This window comes from Trypanosoma cruzi, genomic scaffold, assembly GCF_000209065.1.
Source record: "Trypanosoma cruzi strain CL Brener 1047053516753 genomic scaffold, whole genome shotgun sequence".
In the NCBI taxonomy this organism is placed as follows: Eukaryota; Euglenozoa; class Kinetoplastea; order Trypanosomatida; family Trypanosomatidae; genus Trypanosoma; species Trypanosoma cruzi.
The window spans coordinates 40,510-58,501 of NW_001849394.1; the positions used below are offsets into that span (position 1 = coordinate 40,510).

Genomic DNA, 17,992 nt, shown 5'->3' on the forward strand with positions numbered 1-17,992 from the left:
ATATACGTGTGGATTGTGTTTCTCTTTTTTTTTCCTCTTTTTTTTTTTTTTTTCTTATTTCAAAGAAATTGTGTTTCTTTATTTTTATTTGTATTTTTAATTTTTGTACAGCGTTGTACGTGATTTATGGCGGAGACAGGCGGTCGTCATCTCCTTGAGGCATTGACACTGTGCGAGGTCATCCTTTCACGCTATAAGCGATGCGGCCTACAGGTTGATGAAGCGGAAACAAAGGCATTTCAAGCTGTTTCTGAGCGATTTCATGAAATTACGCATGCCACACAGGGGGGTAATGCGGCATTCGTCAAGCCGCTGAACATCATAAAAATGGCTCCGGCAATTCCGACGATTGGGGCGGTATTTCAGACACCTCTTGAGTCCGTTACAAAACTTATGGAAAAGTGCATTGATTTATGCCTACCCATTAAGGAGGTTTTTATAATGCTCAATGAACAGATATCTGCAGTACTACGGACCAAAAATACCCGCACGTACTACCTTGACTCCGGTGACGACCTGTTGAAGGACCCTGTCAATGGAATAGCAGCGCTCGTGGACGAAAGGACACCGTTGGGTAAGACACTGTTTTCTACACGGCCTTTCAGCATTGCCGGTACTTTGTACATACCACTCCTCCACAATGAGACAGTGATCGGATGCGTCGAAAGCCCCTCAGGCAGAACTGACTACCACAGCCAAGCAATAATTGATGCTGTTCTCCGCGTAGCCGCGACTGTCATCCACAACACCATCGAGTCCGAGAGACTGAACTGGAACAAAGAAAAGGCTGAGGCCATGCTGGCGATGGCAACGCAGCTCGCCCGTGACAATTTGGATGAGGCTGTGCTTGCAAACTCCATCATGAACACTGCCAAGGTGCTTACCGAGAGCGACCGCTGCAGCATATTCCTTGTCAAAGACGATACCCTGGAGGCCCACTTTGAAGATGGGAATATTGTTGCCATTCCGATTGCCACGGGCATTGCCGGTTACGTGGCCCAGACGGGACAAACGGTCAAGATCTCCGACGCGTACTCTGACGACCGCTTCAATCGTGAAGTGGACAAGGCGACTGGGTACCGCACCAAGACGATCCTTTGCATGCCTGTGACGTACGAGGGGTCAATTGTGGCTGTTGCCCAGTTGATTAACAAGCTGGACATGGTGACGGAGAGCGGCCTGAGACTGCCACGCACCTTTGGCAAGCGTGACGAGGAGCTTTTCCAGACCTTCTCCATGTTCGCTGGAGCCTCACTCCGGAACTGCCGCATCAACGAGAAGCTGATTAACGAGAAGCGGAAGAGCGATGCCATCTTGGACGTTGTGACGCTGCTGTCAAACACCGACATCCGTGACGTGGATGGCATTGTGCGCCACGTGCTTCACGGCGCGAAGAGGCTCCTGTATGCAGATCGCTCCGCGTTGTTTCTGGTGGACAAGGAGCGGAACGAACTGTACAGCCGCATTGCGGACAGTGTGGCTGGGAAGGAGATCCGCTTTCCGTGCGGGCAGGGAATTGCTGGCATCGTGGCATCGACTGGCATCGGTGAGAACATCCTTGACGCCTATCAAGACCCTCGATTCAACCGAGAAGTGGACAAGCAGCTTGGGTACCGCACACAGGCCCTGCTATGTGAGCCAATTGTGCTGAACGGTGAGATCCTTGCTGTGGTACAGCTTGTGAACAAACTGAATGAAGCCGGGGAGGTGACTGTGTTCACGGAGAGTGACCGGGAGACGTTTCGTGTCTTCTCTCTCTTTGCAGGCATATCCATCAATAATTCCCACCTTCTGGAGTTTGCAGTGAAAGCTGGACGCGAAATGATGGAGCTGAATGAGAACCGTGCATTGGCTGGTGGCCGTACTGGTTCGTTGCGCAATATAAAACGTCCGCTTGCAATCACGGAAGCTGAAAGACAGGCTGTGCGAGACATCAATCTCGCCCATCTGGACATCACAAGCATTGACTTTGACCTGTTTTATTTGCGCGAGAATATGGAATTACCACTTGACGCTGCCGCTGCTGTTGCGTACAGGCTGATTGTTGGGACCGGTCTCCCGCAAAAGCTCCGTTGCCGCGATGACACGTTGCTGAATTTTATCCTGCAGTGCCGGAAGAAGTACCGCAACGTGCCGTACCACAACTTTTACCACGTTGTGGATGTGTGCCAGACCATATATACCTTCCTGTACAAGGGAGCTGTGTGCGAAAAGCTGACGGAGCTCGACTGCTTTGTGCTTCTTGTGACGGCGCTGGTGCACGACCTGGACCACATGGGGCTGAACAACAGCTTCTACCTCAAGACGGATTCCCCTCTTGGTATTCTGTCGAGTGCGAGCGGCAACGCCTCGGTGCTGGAGGTGCACCACTGCAATCTTGCTGTTGAAATTCTTTCGGACCCGGACTCGGATGTGTTTGAGGGCCTTGACGCCGCCGACCGCACCTTGGCGTACCGCTCCATGATTGACTGTGTGCTTGCCACGGATATGGCCAAACATAATGAACTTTTGAATTTGTTTCTTGCTGCGATGGAAAAACCTTACCAAATTGGCGATGTTGCCTCCAGGCAAATGATGATGGATGTAATTGTGAAGGCCGGCGATGTCTCCAATGTAACCAAACCATTTGATATCTCTCGCTTATGGGCCATGGCGGTGACGGAGGAATTCTACCGGCAGGGTGATATGGAAAAGGAGAAGGGCGTGGAGGTTCTGCCCATGTTTGATCGCTCAAAGAACACGGAGCTGGCCAAGGGGCAGATTGGCTTCATTGACTTCGTTGCCGGCCCGTTCTTCAAGAAGATTGTGAGTGCCAGTCTCACCGGCATGCAATGGACAGTCGAACGTGTGGAGAGTAACCGTTTAGAGTGGCAGCGAACACTTGACGTCAAGGCTGCCGGTGATGGAAATAAATGATGTATATATGAGAAATTTCAATGAGCGAAGGCACCATTTATGTTTGTTTTCTTTGTTTTTGGTGCGATTATTCTTGTTTTGTGTTTCCCGTTTCTTTTTTTCCCCCATTTTTTGGTGAGTTTTGTTTTTTTCTTGTTTCTTTCACCCTCGGGGGGGATTTTTTGAATTGGGCCCCTTCTTTTTTTTTTCTTTTTTCTTTTTTTTTTTGTAAGTGTTTCATGGTCTTAATTCCGCAGCGCAATTTTTTGCGTTTTCCGGTGCCCATGCAATCCGCATATGTACTTGATTTATTTACTTCCTATTTGAAAACCGGTGTTTGAGTCTGAGCGTGACGTGTGCTGTTCCAATTGATGTTGTTCCTTGGAGGGATGTCGCTTTTTGCCGTTGCCGTTCTGTTTGTTGTTGTTTTCTTCTTTTTTGTGTGTTTTTCTTTTTGTTTTTTTTGTTTTCTTTTTCTCTTTGCTTTCAAACTTTTCTTTTTTTTTTTTTTTTTCTTTTCTTGGGGGCTTCTCTCCCTCCCTCTCGGTCTCTTTGCATGCGTCATTGCCGTGCATTAAAAACGAATCCCACCCAACGGTGCTGCCGCCGCTGCCCCCGGTCCCTACCACCACCACCACCACCGCCACCACCCCGCATAGACGTGTCTACGAGGAAAATTTGCGAATGACGGCTGAGATCAGTGAGAAGGCATTTCCTCTCGCCGGGGATCGCCTGACGCAGACCATCCTGGACTTAGTGCAAGAGGCCAGCAACGCGAAGATGATCAAGAAAGGGGCCAACGAGGCCACCAAAGCACTGAACCGTGGCATTGCGGACTTGATCGTACTGGCGGGCGACACGAACCCGATTGAGATTTTGCTGCACCTTCCGCTGCTTTGTGAGGACAAGAACGTGCCGTATGTTTTTGTGCCTTCCAAGACGGCACTAGGACGGGCAGCTCAGGTCTCACGCAACGCGGTGGCCCTGGCGATCCTGCAGTCAGAGAACAGCCCCGTCTCCGCCAAGGTGCAGGCTGTCAAGCTAGAGATTGAGCGTCTTTTGTAAGCCCTCAATGGGGGAGGAACATGAATGAAGGGCGAAGAGAAGCCTCAACCCATTCAAAGAAGAAGAAAAGAAGAAAAAAAAAAAAAAAAAGAGAGAAGCCAAACGGCAAGAAGACACGCACGAAGAGTTGAAAAAGGAAAAAAGAAAGAAAAATTGGGGGGAAAAATAAAAACGGGAAAGTAAAAAAAAAAAAAGTTTTTTCTTTTCTTTTTTCTTTTTTTTTTTTTTTTTTTTTGATTGTTGTTGTCTTTTGTTTTTTTCCTCCCCACCCGATGGGAGGACAGCGAGAAACGGGGCGGAAGGGGGGGGAAAGAGGGGTGGCAGACGGAGCGTGTGTCTGTTGCGTAGGGAGCCGCAAGCGCCTGTGGATGGCGCTCGGAAGTCGCGGCAGACGCCCTCTTTACCCACCCACCCCTCTTTCCCAAACAAAAAAAACAACAACAAAAAACGCATATTTACATTTAATGATTGCTGTTAAACTGTGAACTTGAGGAGCGGATAAAAGGGAGGGAAGAAAAGAAAAGAAAAAATGGACGGATGGAGAAGAAAAGAAAAGACATGAAGAAGAAGAAGAAGAAAAAAAGGCTCTCATTGACGGAGTGGCACAAGAATGAAGGCCCCTCGAGAAATGGGCGTCGCTGCTAAACGAATTAAATAAATTACCCGTTTTTATACGAAACTCTTTGCTGGGGCTTTTTGTTGTTGCGCTGCGTTCACGTGCCGCAGTTGTGCTTGACTGTCGATGCTTTCTTTTTTTCTACCTGCGGCGGCATGTCTGTGCCTTTCTTCCCTTTTCTCTTTTTTTTTTTTCTTTCATTTTTTGTTTGTTGAAAGGGACTTATTTTTTCCCCCCTTTTCTTGCGTGGCGGCAAGCAAACAGAGGAGAATTTGGAGCCCAAAAAAAAAAAAAAAAATAGAAAAAATAGAAACGGTGATTGTGCCCTTTTAGTTGATGGCAACTCAGTGTGTCGCTAAATGCACTGGATATCGTTCTTTGCGTGCTGACTGCGCACGTGATCCGTGCTTGGCGGAGGGCATGTGTAAGCTGCTGGACGCAGGCATCACGGACTGTGCCGAATGGTGTTGTGTGAGCCGAGGGGGGTATGTGTTCTTCATTGTCTTCTTCTTTTCTGCGGGAACATGCGCACTGCTCAGCATGTACTACCTGTGGCGCCTTCACCGGGCCAACGTCGCCGCTGGGGCCGTCACAGAGATGGGCGAGAAGATTGAGGCCGCCCAGGCGTCAGACGCCCACGCAACGGCAGAGAAGCTGCGCAAAAAGCGACAAGTCACAGTCGACCCGGAGCTTTTTAGGGCCATTGGGCTCCCGCCACCAGGGGAGGAGAGATCGGGCGTTGGGGGATTTCGTTAGTGCGAGGTGTGTAAATTGAACGATATGGACTTTTTCTCTCTGGAAGTCAACACCTCTTCTGCTTGTTTGTTTGTTTTTTTTTGGACGATTTTTCACGAATAAACTTGCGGTACGCGTCACGGATGGCTGATGCATTTTTTTTTTTTTTTTTCAAATTTGTTTTTTCTTTCTTTTGGCTTTTTTTTTCTTCTTCTCCTTTTCTCACCCCCGTCCCCGTTTCTTCCACTGCGGCGTTTGTGCGACGCCAACAGCCATTTGTGCTCGCGTGTTAGTAAACATTCGTATTTGTGCGTTTACATCTCATTATCGGTTTCTGTGGCTTTGTCGGAGGTTCTATTTTGCATTGCCCATCCGTGTTGGAGGCAAAATCTTTCTGTTTTGTTTCTCGACGTTGCAACTGTCATTTGTTTTTGTCGCCGTCAATGGATACTGCTATTGCGACTACGAGGGCGTCTTCTTCTGGCAAAGTTCTCATCCTTGGTGGCTACCTCATCGTTGAGGCCCCTAATGTTGGGATCTCCGTCGGCACAACCGCGCGGTTTGAAACACGGCTACTGACGACGCGGGACGCAGCCAAGGGGAAGTGTTGTGTGCGCATCCATTCGCCCCAGTTTGGCAAGGAGTTTGCGTTTGAGTGCACGGTCGAGAGCACGCCAGAGCCCGCCGTCTCTGTGGCTCAGACAGAGGGAACTCATTCCCCCTTCTTACGCTACAGCGTCTTGTATACCGTGGCTGCGGCAATTTCGCAGGGTGGAAATGTTTTCAAGGAGTTAACATTGGAGCTTCTTGCTGATAATGACTTTTACAGTCAAAGAAACTACTTGGAGTCACAGGGAAAGGAAGTCACCGCGGCCAACTTGCGTTTGCTTCCCCCGCACCTGCCTCTCGTTGGTGATGTATCCAAGACAGGACTGGGTTCCTCGGCTGCAATGACAACCAGCATGGTGGCATGTCTATACCGTTTGCTTACCGCCCAAAGCAGCAGTGATAACCATGAAAATAATACCACGGCAAAAACCGACACTTCAGCGGAGAAGGAGATTGTGCACCGCGTTGCTCAAGTAGCTCATAGTGTGGCTCAGGGAAAAATTGGAAGTGGCTTCGACGTTTACACAGCAGCATACGGAACCTGTGCGTACCGCCGCTTTCCGGCACAATTTGTTGAGAGTGTTATGAGTACCAACGAGTCTCCCTCGAACGTGGTGGTGTCAACGCTTGCGGACTGTGTAAATATGGAGAAGGAGTGGGTGAAGCGCGTTCCTTTCCATCTTCCCCTTGGGCTGAAGCTGCTGTTGGGAGATGTTCACCAGGGTGGCTCAGGCACGCCGGGAATGGTTTCCAAGGTAATGGCATGGCGGAATTCTGTTGCCGACAATCCATATAATCTATGGGAACAGCTCCGAGAGAACAATGAGAAGTACGTGGCATCACTAAAGGCGCTGATTCTACAGGCTGATGAAAAGACAGTGGAACATGTGAACTCAGTCGATGTCTTGAAGCATGTTGTGCTTGCTCAGCATATTCCCCAAAACGATGCCGAACGACTTTGGGTGGAGGCGGCGACCTACGCCTCGAAGAGTCGACGTTATTTGCGTGAAATGGGCCAGGCTGCTTCTGTGGAGATTGAGCCGAATAAGTTGACCGCCTTGCTTGATGCCACGTGCGCAATTCCTGGTGTTTTTGCCGTGGGATGTCCCGGGGCAGGGGGTTACGATGCCGTATTTGCCCTGGTGTTCGGCGACGAGACCTGCACATCTGTCGAGTCGTTTTGGGAAGAATATACGGCTATGCGTGTTTGCCCATTGCTGGTGCGCGAGGATGCCGCTGGACTTCTTTTTTCTGAAGAGAAGTAGGGGGTGTGAGTTCTTTGTCCACCCACTACCAATAAATAATAATAATAAATAATAATAATACTGCAATTGCCCTCTGCACAGGGAAGTCCGGTGGTTGTGGGGCGCGAAAGGATGCCAATTCGTGGTATTGCGGCATTCCCGGTTATCGCAGCAGGTGTGTTTTGCACCTATTTGTTGATGTGCGTATTGAGTGTTGTCTGAATCCCCTCCGAGTTGTGGGGGATGTCGGGTGCATTGAAACAACTTGTGGTCTTCTTTGTGTTTTTCTTTTTTTGAGAATAGGAGGGGAGCTAGGCCTCATTCAGGTGAATATTTGCGTTGTTGTTATTTGTCCTCTGTTGTTATTGTTGTTGTTGTTACGCATTTTTTTTTGTCCAATTCTCCTTTTGCTCTTACCATGTCTTCTTTCTTTCCATTCGCTCAGTACGTGGTAAACGCAGCAGGCGATTAAAAATAACTAAGAATATAAAACGAGAGAGAACACAAAAAGGGATATAATAAAGTGAAACGACAGAACCCGCGAAGAAGAATATCATTTGATCATGCTGGAGGCTCAAGTTCAACAGGCAAACTTGTGGAAGCGGCTGATTGAATGCATCAGTGGGCTTGTGAATGAGGCGAACTTTGACTGCAATCCTGGTGGCCTCTCCATTCAAGCCATGGACACCAGTCACGTCGCCCTTGTCCATCTCCTCCTCCGTGACGACTGCTTCACCAAGTACCAGTGTGAGCGGAACAGTATTCTTGGCCTCAATCTCGCCTCTCTTTCAAAGGTGCTGAAGATTGTTGAGGGCTCCGACAGTTTGACGCTGCACCACGAGGATGATTCTGATGTCGTTGTGTTGACCTCGGAAAATGTTGAGAAGTCCCGCAAGTGTGAGTACCAGCTGAAACTGCTGGAGATTGAGGGGGAGGCTATGGGAATTCCGGAGATGGAGTACGGCTCAACGGTGACTCTCAGTTCCCAGGAGTTTGCCAAAATTGTTCGAGACATGAGCGTCTTTGGCGAGACAGTCACAATTGAGATTCGAAAGGAGGGTGTGAAATTCAGCTCCTCCGGCGATGTGGGCGAGGGCTACGCCTTCCTGCGCGCCGCTGGAGGAACGGGGCGCACGGTGAGGACCGCGCCGGAGGTGAAGAAGGAAGAGGACGACGATACACCCATCGGCCGCGCCAACGCATCAGGCACGAAGAATAGCCACACGGCCATTGGGGTTGAGGTGCGGACGGACGAGCCTGTTACTCTCTCCTTTGCGCTGCGTTTTATGAACGTCTTTGCGAAGGGATCTACGCTGAGCGACCGTGTGTCGCTGAAGTTTGCTCCGGACAGCCCGTGCATGGTGGAGTTCAATATCGATCAAGTGGGCTACCTGCGCTACTTCCTTGCCCCAAAGATGGATGACGTGATGTGAGGAGCCCCCTTTTTTTTTGTTTGTTTGTTTGACCGCCACGAGATGCACACGACGACCGAAGGGCGGGATGGGAAGGGAGAAAAAACGAAGGAGGGATTCGGTGCGGTGGTGAAAGAAGAGGAGGGCGGACGATAACAAAAAAAAAAAAAAAACGCATAATAATGAGGGCTATTTATGAAGGCCAGGGGGTTTGATATATATATATATATTGTTATTATTTATGACTATTTTATAAAAATCCATAGAATTCAAGAGGAGTAATTGCGTTGGCAGCAGCAGCAGCAGCAGCAGCAACAACAACAACATTGCCAATAACGGCAACAAAATACAGATGATGGAGGTGGTGCGTCTGGATTTGCTCTAACGTTTGTGGACACCATGGGCCATTGATATTATCTCGATATCCGTCAAGGGTGTGGGACAAGCATTTATGGGAGGGGAACACAACGGGGAATTTATGGAGCTTTAAATGTCTGCTTCACGGTGCTTTTATTTTGTTTTCCACCTAACAAGGAGGGAGACAGAGAACTCAGGTGTGTGGTTTTTCTGTGTGTGTGTGTGTGTGTCTGTTGTTTGAATTTCCTTGTTTTTGTTTTTGTTTTTTGTTTTTGTTTTCTTTCTTTCTTATTTTCCACATTGGTTCCCTGACACGTAGCGTCTATTGAACAATAACTCGACACCCCGAAGAACGTTTCGCCGCCCCACGTTGTTGCTGTGGAGGAAAATGACAGCCCCATCCACGACTGCTGCCTCCACGGCTGTGCCCGTCTTGGAGGTAAAAAAGGATCTTCGCCTGCTGCAGACAGGGCGGCCGGTGGCGGGGTACTCCAACACACCGGAGCTGCTGGAAAAGCATCATGCCTTGACGGGAGGGAAGCCCTACTTCCGCTTCCCGCCGGAGCCCAACGGCTTTCTCCACATTGGCCATGCGAAGAGTATGAACCTGAACTTTGGCTGTGCCGTGGCGCATGGTGGCAAGTGTTATCTGCGCTACGATGACACGAACCCCGAGACGGAGGAGCAGGTGTACATCGACGCCATCCAGGAAATGGTGCGCTGGATGGGGTGGAAGCCGGACTGGATCACATTTTCTTCGGATTATTTCCAGCAACTTTACGAATTTGCGATTCAACTTATTAAGGCTGGCAAGGCGTATGTGGACCACTCCACCGCGGATGAAATTAAGAAGCAGCGCGAGAGTCGCGAGGAAAGCCCGTGGCGCAATCGCTCCATCGAAGAAAATCTTCTCCATTTTGAGTACATGCGACAGGGGCGATATGCAGAAGGGGAAGCAACACTACGGGTAAAAATTGATATGAAGAGTGATAACCCAAATATGCGTGATTTTATTGCGTACCGCGTCAAGTTTTCTGCGCACCCGCACGCCAAGGACAAGTGGTGTATTTACCCTAGCTACGACTATACACATTGCCTCGTCGACAGTCTGGAAGATATCGACTACAGCTTGTGCACATTGGAGTTTGAAACACGGCGCGAAAGTTATTTTTGGCTGTTGGAACAACTGAACCTCTGGAGACCCTTTGTTTGGGAGTTTAGTCGTCTCAATGTGACAGGCTCGCTGCTGTCAAAGCGAAAAATTAACGTGCTGGTGAAGAAAGGTATTGTCCGTGGATTCGATGATCCTCGTCTACTGACGCTGGCCGGTATGCGACGACGCGGCTACACACCGGAGGCCATCAACCGATTCTGTGATCATGTCGGCATTACACGCTCCATGAACGTCATTCAGAGTTCTATGCTTGAACACATTCTTCGTGACGACCTTGACGAACGCACCGAGCGTCGTCTTATGATTGTGGACCCCGTCAAGGTCGTCATTGACAACTGGGACGGCGAAATGGAGGTGATGTGCCTAAATCACCCACGAAAGCCCGATCTTCAGTCGCGAAAAGTAATGTTTACCAAAACCTTTTATATTGACCGTAGTGACTTCCGTACAGAGGATAACAACAGCAAATTCTACGGCCTGGCGCCTGGACCGCGTCCTGTGGGGCTGAAGTACAGCGGGAATATCATCTGCCGCGGATACGAGTGCGATGAGGCTGGACGACCTTCTCTCATTCATGTTGAGGTGGACTTTGGGCGGACGACAAAACCCAAGACGAACATTACTTGGGTCAGTGAGAAGTACGCAATTCCCGTAGAATTCCGGCTTTACGGAGATCTTCTGAAGGACGATCGTGCCGCCATTGACCCGGAGTTCCTAAAGTACATCAATTCCGACAGCGAGCAGGTCCAGCAGGGTTACGCCGAGCCGGAAATACAAAACGCGAAGGTGTTTGAATCCGTGCAGGCCGAGCGTTTTGGGTATTTTGTTGTGGACCCAGACACACGTCCTGGCCACCTCGTCATGAACCGGGTGCTGACGCTCAAGGAGGACAAGGAGAAGGGTGCCATGGCCCCCTGTCCTCAAAAGTAGGGCGGCAAGGAACCTCCTCCCCAAGGAATAAGAAGGGGGAAAATAAAAAAAAAAAAACCAGCAGAGAGAAGGAAAAGCGGAATAAAAACACAAGTAAAAGGATACAAAGAAAAAAAAAAGAGGGAGAGAGAGAAGTGGAAAAAAATTAAAAAAGGTAAAAAGAATTGGCGTACGGTGCTGTGGTTTTCTTTTTGTGAGACTCCAGTTTTTTTTGGGGGGGAGGGGAGTGTCCCTCTCACACATGTGTGGTGTACGCAGCAATATTGACTTCCATTGAATCCTCTACTTTTTACTGTCTCTTTTGGGCTCTTTTCTTTTTTTACATCTCTCATTCTCTTTGTGTGTAATGGCGTGTGTCTCTCCATGATGTTTAATGTGGTCTTCTTCTTTTCTTTATTTTCTTGCTCTTTCGTGGTTTAGGTTGGGGATACACGCCCATTTCGGTCTGTGTAAAGCTCCAATATTGGGATGCACGTGGAAGCTGAGGACGAAGTGAAAGGAGGAGGAGTGTTCTCGACGATGCACTCCACTCTTGCGTCTACAGAAGGGGAAGATTTTATCAAACGTAATTTGGAAGTACTAGACGCCTTGATAAAGGAAGGATACTCCGTTACGGGGGCGGTACAGGCGCGATTCATTAATAATTACGACCCCATGTATGACAAACCCTACACTCACTACGAACTCAATACAGGCCGATACTTGAACGAAGAGCTCTCCCAACTTCTTGAAGATGATCGTCGAAAAAACACCAAGCACCATCTGCAGACGGATAAAATTGAAAAGTTTTACATGCTTGCTCTACTGGCACACAGTGCCATTTTGCGTCATTAGCGGTAGAGTTTGAGTCTTCGCATGTACAATATGGGTTAATATACACATACAAGCATATATTTCTGCGTTTGATGCGTTGGACTTTTCTTTCGTTACTTGATTTTGTTTTGTTTTTTAGTTGTTGTTTTTTTTTCTTTTTTTGGTGGTGGTGTTTCAGTGGATTGATGGAGTGAATCATGACCCCACGTATATAATATATATATTTATATTTACAAAAGGGAAGGTGGAAAGGAATGGAATTATGTGTGTTTGTATCCGATGTACTTTAGTCAGTTGGAGGAATCTTTTTTTTTTTGTTTTTTAAGTGTGTGTGTGTTTTTCTGTTTTTGTCTTTTGTTCCTGTTTAAGAGTTACTTGTTGACGTGATCCCCGTGGCTTTTGACAGTGTGGATTGAGTCCATTCTTCGGCCCTGGAATCTCTATTTTCTTATTTTGTTCTGCCCGTATCGTCATTGCTGCGTGCATTACATTTCTTTGCTGCTTCTCCTGTGATCCTCTCTTTTTTTTTTTTTTTTTTTTTTTTTTTCTCTCCCCATCGCGGCGGTTTATTTCATTTTATTTTCTGTGGTTTATTTTGGGGTGGGTGGGGGGAGCACTGCAAAAGAGGATCCGGTGAGGAGTTCGTGATGGGCAAGCGACAGCGGGATGCCGAGGCGGAAGCGGCGGCAGTTCGGCATGCCATTGAGTTGATATGCCAACGCCCCGTGAAGGATACGGAGGTGAAAGCGGTCACACTGACGCCCCTTGAGAAGCAGGTGGTTTGTCTCAAGGAATCTCTACCGCCCGATGTGGTGCTGATGGTTGCGTGCGGTTATCGTGTAAAGTTCTACGGCCGCGATAGCCGCGTGGCGAGCCGTCGTTTGGGTATCATGTGCATTGGTACCACCCCGTTTGAGTCGAGCAGTGTACCGTATGTGCGAGTAAACCTGTACGTTCACCGCCTTGTGGCCATGGGTTACCGGGTGGCGTTTGCTGACCAAGAAAACGCTTCCATTCGCGCAACCAGTGGGACCGCGAAGGGTATTTTCACCCGAGAAATCACACGTGTGTGCAGCCGAGGAACACTACTCCCGTCCGAGGTGATTGGTGTCGCTAACCCGGCGAAGACGACGAATTCAAATGGTGTTTCGTCTGTGGATACGGCAGATGTCGCAGAGGCCGGGGCGGAGGATGACGAAGCGGAACCAGAAGGAGTGAATTTTCCCATGAAGGAAGAATCATCCGAGTTGTTCATGTGTTTTATAAAGGCACCATCGCCATCATCATTGCCGGCAGCAGCAGGAGCTCCCGCGATGGATGTCACACTTGTCAGCTTTGTTACTTACGCCGTGACACGCCACCGCATTGCATCGGAGGTGGAACTCTTGGACGTGTTGCACCGCTACGACATTGTGGAGGTGATTCTTCTCTGCGCGCCCCCCCAAGGGGAGAATGCGAAGGACAACTTATTTTCGCCCAAATCCTCCCCGCTGCGGTGCTTGCCGGAGGTGTACGCCTCTTGTTTGAATGACGTGCTGCCGCTGCACTTTGGCCCCACCATTAACGGAGAGGAGGACGACCGGTCGATCTCCCTCAGTGTGTTCGAGTGGGTCGGTTCCATAGACGAGACGATTGCAAGTTATCTTGCCCCTTATCGGTTGAATAGAGTGTATGAGAAGATGTGCTTGGAGGCTGGTCAGACGTTGCCACGGAATGCTGCCATCGACAGTGTGACGGGAAAAATGGAGTTGCCGGGTAGCACGTTGAGCGCGCTGGATATTTTTCACAGCAGCATCGGGGCCAAAGGCTCTTTGATGGCGCTTCTTGACCACAGTCTCACTACGCCTGGTGTACGACGCCTTCGTCTGTGGCTGTCGGAACCGCCTTGTGAAATGAACACAATCACAGCACGCCGAAACGCCGTTTCTTTCTTGTTGCACGGAGAGGATGATAACACCGTGACGCATTTGCTTCGGGAGTGTGCCCGGTTTGGCGATATTGAGGCAACACTGGGAAAGATGCGGGCGCAACGCTGCTCAGTTGCAGAGTACATTCAACTTCTGCGTGCTCTGGAAAAAGCCCACACTTTGGCTCATGCCGTATTATCCCGCAATGACGGGCGCATAGATAATTTAATTCTCGAGACTCTGCAGAGGGTCACTTCCGCGGAAACGGCCAATTTTATTCAGTTGTGCAAATGTGAAATGGAATCACACGCGACATCCCCATTAGAGTACTTTACATCGCATGGTGTTTCTGTTCCTTCTGCTATGCAGACCCACCTAACGGCTCGTGATGAGGCATTACATGCCCTTGATGAGGAGCTGGAGTACATTCGCCAGACACTGCGTATGCCTGATTTGGAGTATCGCACCATCGCTGGGACGCCATTTATTGTGGACGTGCCACAAGCAAAGTGTAATCGTGTACCAAAGGATTGGTTAGTGCTGACACGGACAAAAAGTCATGTTCGATTTCACACCCCAAACATTGTTGATCGTAATGTTTCACTTTGTTCTGCCCGAGAGCGTCTTCTTATTGCAGCAAAAGAAGCATGGCAACAAAAGCAGGATGAATTGTCAAACTCTTCCTTAGCCATGAATGCCTTTCAGGCTGTCATCGATGCTGTGGCCGTGCTGGATGCGATTCGGTGCCTTACTGTGACATCTTCTTCCCGTGGCTACGTTGCACCGGAGCTCTCAGATGGTGCAACGTGTCTGAAGATTGTGGGCGGTCGGCACCCAGTGCTGGACAACATTTTACGGGGAGGCTACGTGAGCTGCGATTTTTGCCTGGCAAAAGGTGGGGCATGGATCCTAACAGGACCCAATATGGGTGGCAAGTCTGCACTTATGCGCATGGTTGGCGCATTTGTTATCATGGCCCAGCTGGGTTGCTACGTTCCTGCGACTGCGGCACAGTTGCCATTGTTCACAGCCGTATATTGTCGTATGGGGGCAAGTGACTCTCTACTGGAGGGAACCTCTACGTTTTTGAAGGAGATGCAAGAGACAAGCCGAATTCTGCGCTCGCCACGTGTATCCTCCTCACTTGTATTGTTGGATGAACTTGGTAGGGGTACAAGCAGCTTTGACGGTATTGCCGTTGCTGCGGCAACGCTTGAATATCTTTTGCAACGAGGCACGACGATGCTGTTTGTGACGCATTACTCACATCTATGTGAGCCGTACCTTCATAATACCTCCGAGGGAAAACAAGTATCGTGCTATTATATGGGGTTTTCTGAGGAGCAAGATGAAGAAGGAGAAGATAGGGAGCCCAAACTGGTGTTTACCTACAAGCCTACACCGGGTGTAACACCGTCTAGTTTTGGGGTGCGGGTAGCACGCATGGCGGGACTTCCGCATGATGTTGTGGCGGAAGCACAGCGGCTCAGTGAAATGGAGGAGCGAGAACACATGACACGGATGGCACTGATGCGTCTGCGTCGCTTTGTCAATGCGCCTTCCACCTAAATTTCCGAATGATACGTGCATCTGGTGCAGCGAGGGTGGCTTAATTGTGTGCGTGTTTTTTCATTTGTGGATGCGTATGTTTCTGTTGATGTCTGTGTGTTGTTAGCCTTATTTTATTATTATTATTATTTTTTTTTTTTGCTTCCGCTGCCGTGGTTTGTTGACACATGTGCTGCTGCTGTGCCTATGGGGGGTGTGCCGCCTTGAAATGCCGAGGCGCTACCGCACCTCTTTTTTTTTTTTTTTTTTTTTTTTTGAGAAAAAAAAAGAAAAACTAAATAATGATGCATGCCCCAGCGAGGAACAACGGTGATTCGTCCCCTGTTGTCTTTGTTTTTGTTTTTGTTTTTTTTCATTGAGTGCGGGACGTTGATAACACGCGTGTGAAGAAATATAGGAAGGAAGGAGGGGAATACAAAATAAAAAATAAAATGCTGTCGCTCAACGCATACATATTTCTCAGTTTTCTTGTGCCTGTGGTGTTTGTCCTGGACTACGCCAATGCCTACCGTGAGTACTTCACGACAGTCGTGGAGCTGACGAACTCGTCCCTGTTCCGCCTGCTGTGCGTCAATGTTTTTATTGCGACCACCTTTTTGTTTTGGCTTGTCGCGTGTCGCGTGTTCTTTGGCAAGTTGAACCACACCGAAACCGAGTTGTTGCGCAACTCCGTCCCGCTGTACATCGCCGAGTGTGTGGTGGGGCCCTTCTACTTTGGGGTGTCCGTTCTTGGCCCCTTCGGTGTGGCCGCGTTGTTTACGGTGGTGTTGGCCCTTCTGCACGGCGTTGCACGGGAGCGGACGACGACACTTCATGTCGTGGAATCTCCGGCGGAGCGGCTGCGCATGTTGAGTGGATTAACGCTTTTCTTTCTCTTGGCCATGCCACTCGATCTTTACGTTGTGTTTGATGTCTTTGTGAACACCGCCAGGGATCGAGATGAGTACTTAACTCTCAAGTACTCCGCTGCCATTATGTACCTGCAGTTTGCCATCTCCAACATCAATTTTCTCGTGCGGCTGCTCTTCACGGAGGTGATTGGGGAGTCGGATCATGGCCCTCTTGCCTTTTACGCCGAGCTGTTCTTCTCCCTCCTTAAGAGTTCTGTCTTCATTGTCTCATTCACGTATGTTTGCATTGTGTCCCAGGCGCCATTCCCGCTACTACGGGTTCTCATAAACAGCGCTGTCGATGTCGTCAAGAAGATCCAGAGCCTGGTGACATATCTCTCCCTGACGAGGTTTGTGCACGGCATGAAAAATGCGACCGAAGATATTTTGGCACGAGATTCCTGCTGCGCCATTTGCCAAGACGAAATGAAGGCAGAACAGAACTGCAAACAACTTCCATGTGGTCATTGCTACCATGAGCACTGCTTACGACGGTGGTTTGAAGGGATGTCGACATGCCCATACTGCAGGGCCGATCTTTTGCAGCACATGCGGAAAGCGAACAGGTCCGTACATTTTATTATATTTCACAATCGTCGCCGAAACGCGGGCAACAACGAGAACACCAACAACAACATTAATAATAATAATAATAATAATGCCGCCACATCGTCCGCTGTTCCTCCTTCCTTTACACGAGAGGGGAATGCCGTGACAGATACCCTCAGAAACTCCGCTTACGAGCAGTTAAACCCAACTGAAGAGGAGGAAATACGAAGGGCTTACGCACGGTACTGCGATGCGAGGATTCATGCGGCATCGCGTGTGACAGGAACCTCAAATCAGACTGGGGAGCAGCTGCGGGAACCTGCAGCTTCTATAGGCATTGTTTCCTCTCTTTTGGAAGCTCGAGGAGAACACGCCACAAGTGAAACTCTGTTTTTTGCGGACACTGGTGGTAGTAATGATAGTCGTACGGACGGTGGTGCAAGAGAAGGCGAAACCTTGAAAACAGGCACCGATTCCGATTTAATTATGCGTAGAAAGTATCTTCAACAATTAGACGCTTACAGAGAATATGAAGAAGCTATTAGGAAGGCGTCCGAGACGCTGCGAAGACGTTTATTGGCCATTGAGACATCATCCTAAGGTGTCACCGTGCCAATTTGCTAAATGGACACAAAAGGGGACAACAACAACAAGAAGGAAAAGGAAAAAAAGAACAACAACAGTTGTTGTGTGTTTCCACCCATAAATGTTTGTGTTTGTCTGTCTGTCCTTTCGTATGTATTCGTTGCAATGGCCTGTTTGTTGTTGTTGTTGTTGTTTTAAGTTTGCTTTCTTGTTGTTGTTGTTGTTTTCTTTTATTCTTTCTTTCTTTCTTTTTTTTTTATTTATTATTTGTGGGATGACACTTCCAATAAAAAAAGTGCAACAAAAAACAGGAAGAACAAACGCCCCCGTGGGCGGAGAGAGAGAGAGAAGGAGGGAGGGGTGGCATCAGAAGCAAAGGAATATGCAATGAGAGGAAGGAGAAATCAAAACGCAAGTAAACAATGAGGAAGAAGAGAAGAGTAAAATGGGGTCTTGGGACTCTCGAGTGACTTGTGAAAGTTGCGCCTTGTTTTGTTTTGTTTTTTTGGAGGGGGTTTGAGTGCCCAATGAGTTGTGTTGTTTTGCAGCCACTCTTTTTTTTTTTTTTTTCCTTGTGAGCGGGTCAAAGCAAAGGAGCGGAGAAGGAAAAAGGGACGTGGGGACAAGCAGAACGGGTGTTAG

The 17,992-nt window shown here is 48.8% G+C and overlaps 9 protein-coding genes across 9 annotated transcripts, besides 42 other annotated features; all 9 read left to right on the top strand.

Moving 5' to 3' along the window:
- Nucleotides 1-5: part of a microsatellite that runs on past the window's edge.
- Nucleotides 1-39: part of a sequence feature (areas merged during assembly that could not be assigned to a particular haplotype. This can correspond to areas where the two haplotypes were merged or to regions with more than two copies in the genome that were merged during assembly.) that runs on past the window's edge.
- Nucleotides 19-60: a sequence feature (T-rich).
- Nucleotides 40-786: a sequence feature (areas merged during assembly that could not be assigned to a particular haplotype. This can correspond to areas where the two haplotypes were merged or to regions with more than two copies in the genome that were merged during assembly.).
- Nucleotides 78-105: a sequence feature (AT_rich).
- Nucleotides 127-2,916, top strand: Tc00.1047053508277.110 (cAMP specific phosphodiesterase, putative; the record flags this gene model as incomplete). The annotated part of the gene is made up of 1 exon (XM_815178.1): nt 127-2,916. One exon carries the CDS (start codon nt 127-129, stop codon nt 2,914-2,916), a length of 2,790 nt encoding a protein of 929 aa, XP_820271.1.
- Nucleotides 787-1,280: a sequence feature (heterozygous, Esmeraldo-like haplotype).
- Nucleotides 1,281-2,178: a sequence feature (areas merged during assembly that could not be assigned to a particular haplotype. This can correspond to areas where the two haplotypes were merged or to regions with more than two copies in the genome that were merged during assembly.).
- Nucleotides 2,179-3,255: a sequence feature (areas merged during assembly that could not be assigned to a particular haplotype. This can correspond to areas where the two haplotypes were merged or to regions with more than two copies in the genome that were merged during assembly.).
- Nucleotides 3,092-3,123: a microsatellite.
- Nucleotides 3,256-3,315: a sequence feature (haploid, non-Esmeraldo-like haplotype).
- Nucleotides 3,316-5,688: a sequence feature (heterozygous, Esmeraldo-like haplotype).
- Nucleotides 3,322-3,417: a sequence feature (T-rich).
- Nucleotides 3,520-3,546: a microsatellite.
- Nucleotides 3,580-3,960, top strand: Tc00.1047053508277.120 (ribosomal protein S6, putative; the record flags this gene model as incomplete). Its single annotated transcript, XM_815179.1, has 1 exon — nt 3,580-3,960. The coding sequence occupies one exon, from the start codon at nt 3,580-3,582 to the stop codon at nt 3,958-3,960; it is 381 nt and encodes a 126-aa protein (XP_820272.1).
- Nucleotides 4,016-4,050: a microsatellite.
- Nucleotides 4,091-4,154: a sequence feature (A-rich).
- Nucleotides 4,156-4,220: a sequence feature (T-rich).
- Nucleotides 4,472-4,543: a sequence feature (A-rich).
- Nucleotides 4,735-4,785: a sequence feature (T-rich).
- Nucleotides 4,858-4,883: a microsatellite.
- On the top strand, nt 4,913-5,332 carry Tc00.1047053508277.130 (hypothetical protein, conserved; the record flags this gene model as incomplete). The annotated part of the gene is made up of 1 exon (XM_815180.1): nt 4,913-5,332. One exon carries the CDS (start codon nt 4,913-4,915, stop codon nt 5,330-5,332), a length of 420 nt encoding a protein of 139 aa, XP_820273.1.
- Nucleotides 5,467-5,532: a sequence feature (T-rich).
- Nucleotides 5,689-5,918: a sequence feature (areas merged during assembly that could not be assigned to a particular haplotype. This can correspond to areas where the two haplotypes were merged or to regions with more than two copies in the genome that were merged during assembly.).
- On the top strand, nt 5,755-7,185 carry Tc00.1047053508277.140 (phosphomevalonate kinase-like protein, putative; the record flags this gene model as incomplete). Its single annotated transcript, XM_815181.1, has 1 exon — nt 5,755-7,185. One exon carries the CDS (start codon nt 5,755-5,757, stop codon nt 7,183-7,185), a length of 1,431 nt encoding a protein of 476 aa, XP_820274.1.
- Nucleotides 5,919-7,215: a sequence feature (heterozygous, Esmeraldo-like haplotype).
- Nucleotides 7,216-7,543: a sequence feature (areas merged during assembly that could not be assigned to a particular haplotype. This can correspond to areas where the two haplotypes were merged or to regions with more than two copies in the genome that were merged during assembly.).
- Nucleotides 7,220-7,245: a microsatellite.
- Nucleotides 7,503-7,543: a microsatellite.
- Nucleotides 7,544-9,752: a sequence feature (heterozygous, Esmeraldo-like haplotype).
- On the top strand, nt 7,728-8,597 carry Tc00.1047053508277.150 (proliferative cell nuclear antigen (PCNA), putative; the record flags this gene model as incomplete). The annotated part of the gene is made up of 1 exon (XM_815182.1): nt 7,728-8,597. One exon carries the CDS (start codon nt 7,728-7,730, stop codon nt 8,595-8,597), a length of 870 nt encoding a protein of 289 aa, XP_820275.1.
- Nucleotides 8,791-8,836: a sequence feature (AT_rich).
- Nucleotides 8,867-8,902: a microsatellite.
- Nucleotides 9,181-9,212: a microsatellite.
- Tc00.1047053508277.160 (glutaminyl-tRNA synthetase, putative) lies at nt 9,322-11,037 on the top strand (the record flags this gene model as incomplete). Its single annotated transcript, XM_815183.1, has 1 exon — nt 9,322-11,037. One exon carries the CDS (start codon nt 9,322-9,324, stop codon nt 11,035-11,037), a length of 1,716 nt encoding a protein of 571 aa, XP_820276.1.
- Nucleotides 9,753-11,067: a sequence feature (areas merged during assembly that could not be assigned to a particular haplotype. This can correspond to areas where the two haplotypes were merged or to regions with more than two copies in the genome that were merged during assembly.).
- Nucleotides 11,068-17,992: part of a sequence feature (heterozygous, Esmeraldo-like haplotype) that runs on past the window's edge.
- Nucleotides 11,077-11,201: a sequence feature (A-rich).
- On the top strand, nt 11,506-11,871 carry Tc00.1047053508277.170 (hypothetical protein, conserved; the record flags this gene model as incomplete). The annotated part of the gene is made up of 1 exon (XM_815184.1): nt 11,506-11,871. One exon carries the CDS (start codon nt 11,506-11,508, stop codon nt 11,869-11,871), a length of 366 nt encoding a protein of 121 aa, XP_820277.1.
- Nucleotides 11,954-12,012: a sequence feature (T-rich).
- Nucleotides 12,059-12,083: a sequence feature (AT_rich).
- Nucleotides 12,156-12,216: a sequence feature (T-rich).
- Nucleotides 12,371-12,397: a microsatellite.
- On the top strand, nt 12,498-15,326 carry Tc00.1047053508277.180 (mismatch repair protein MSH3, putative; the record flags this gene model as incomplete). Its single annotated transcript, XM_815185.1, has 1 exon — nt 12,498-15,326. One exon carries the CDS (start codon nt 12,498-12,500, stop codon nt 15,324-15,326), a length of 2,829 nt encoding a protein of 942 aa, XP_820278.1.
- Nucleotides 15,435-15,466: a sequence feature (AT_rich).
- Nucleotides 15,558-15,582: a microsatellite.
- Nucleotides 15,651-15,676: a microsatellite.
- On the top strand, nt 15,758-17,365 carry Tc00.1047053508277.190 (hypothetical protein, conserved; the record flags this gene model as incomplete). The annotated part of the gene is made up of 1 exon (XM_815186.1): nt 15,758-17,365. The coding sequence occupies one exon, from the start codon at nt 15,758-15,760 to the stop codon at nt 17,363-17,365; it is 1,608 nt and encodes a 535-aa protein (XP_820279.1).
- Nucleotides 16,844-16,876: a microsatellite.
- Nucleotides 17,525-17,575: a microsatellite.
- Nucleotides 17,575-17,608: a microsatellite.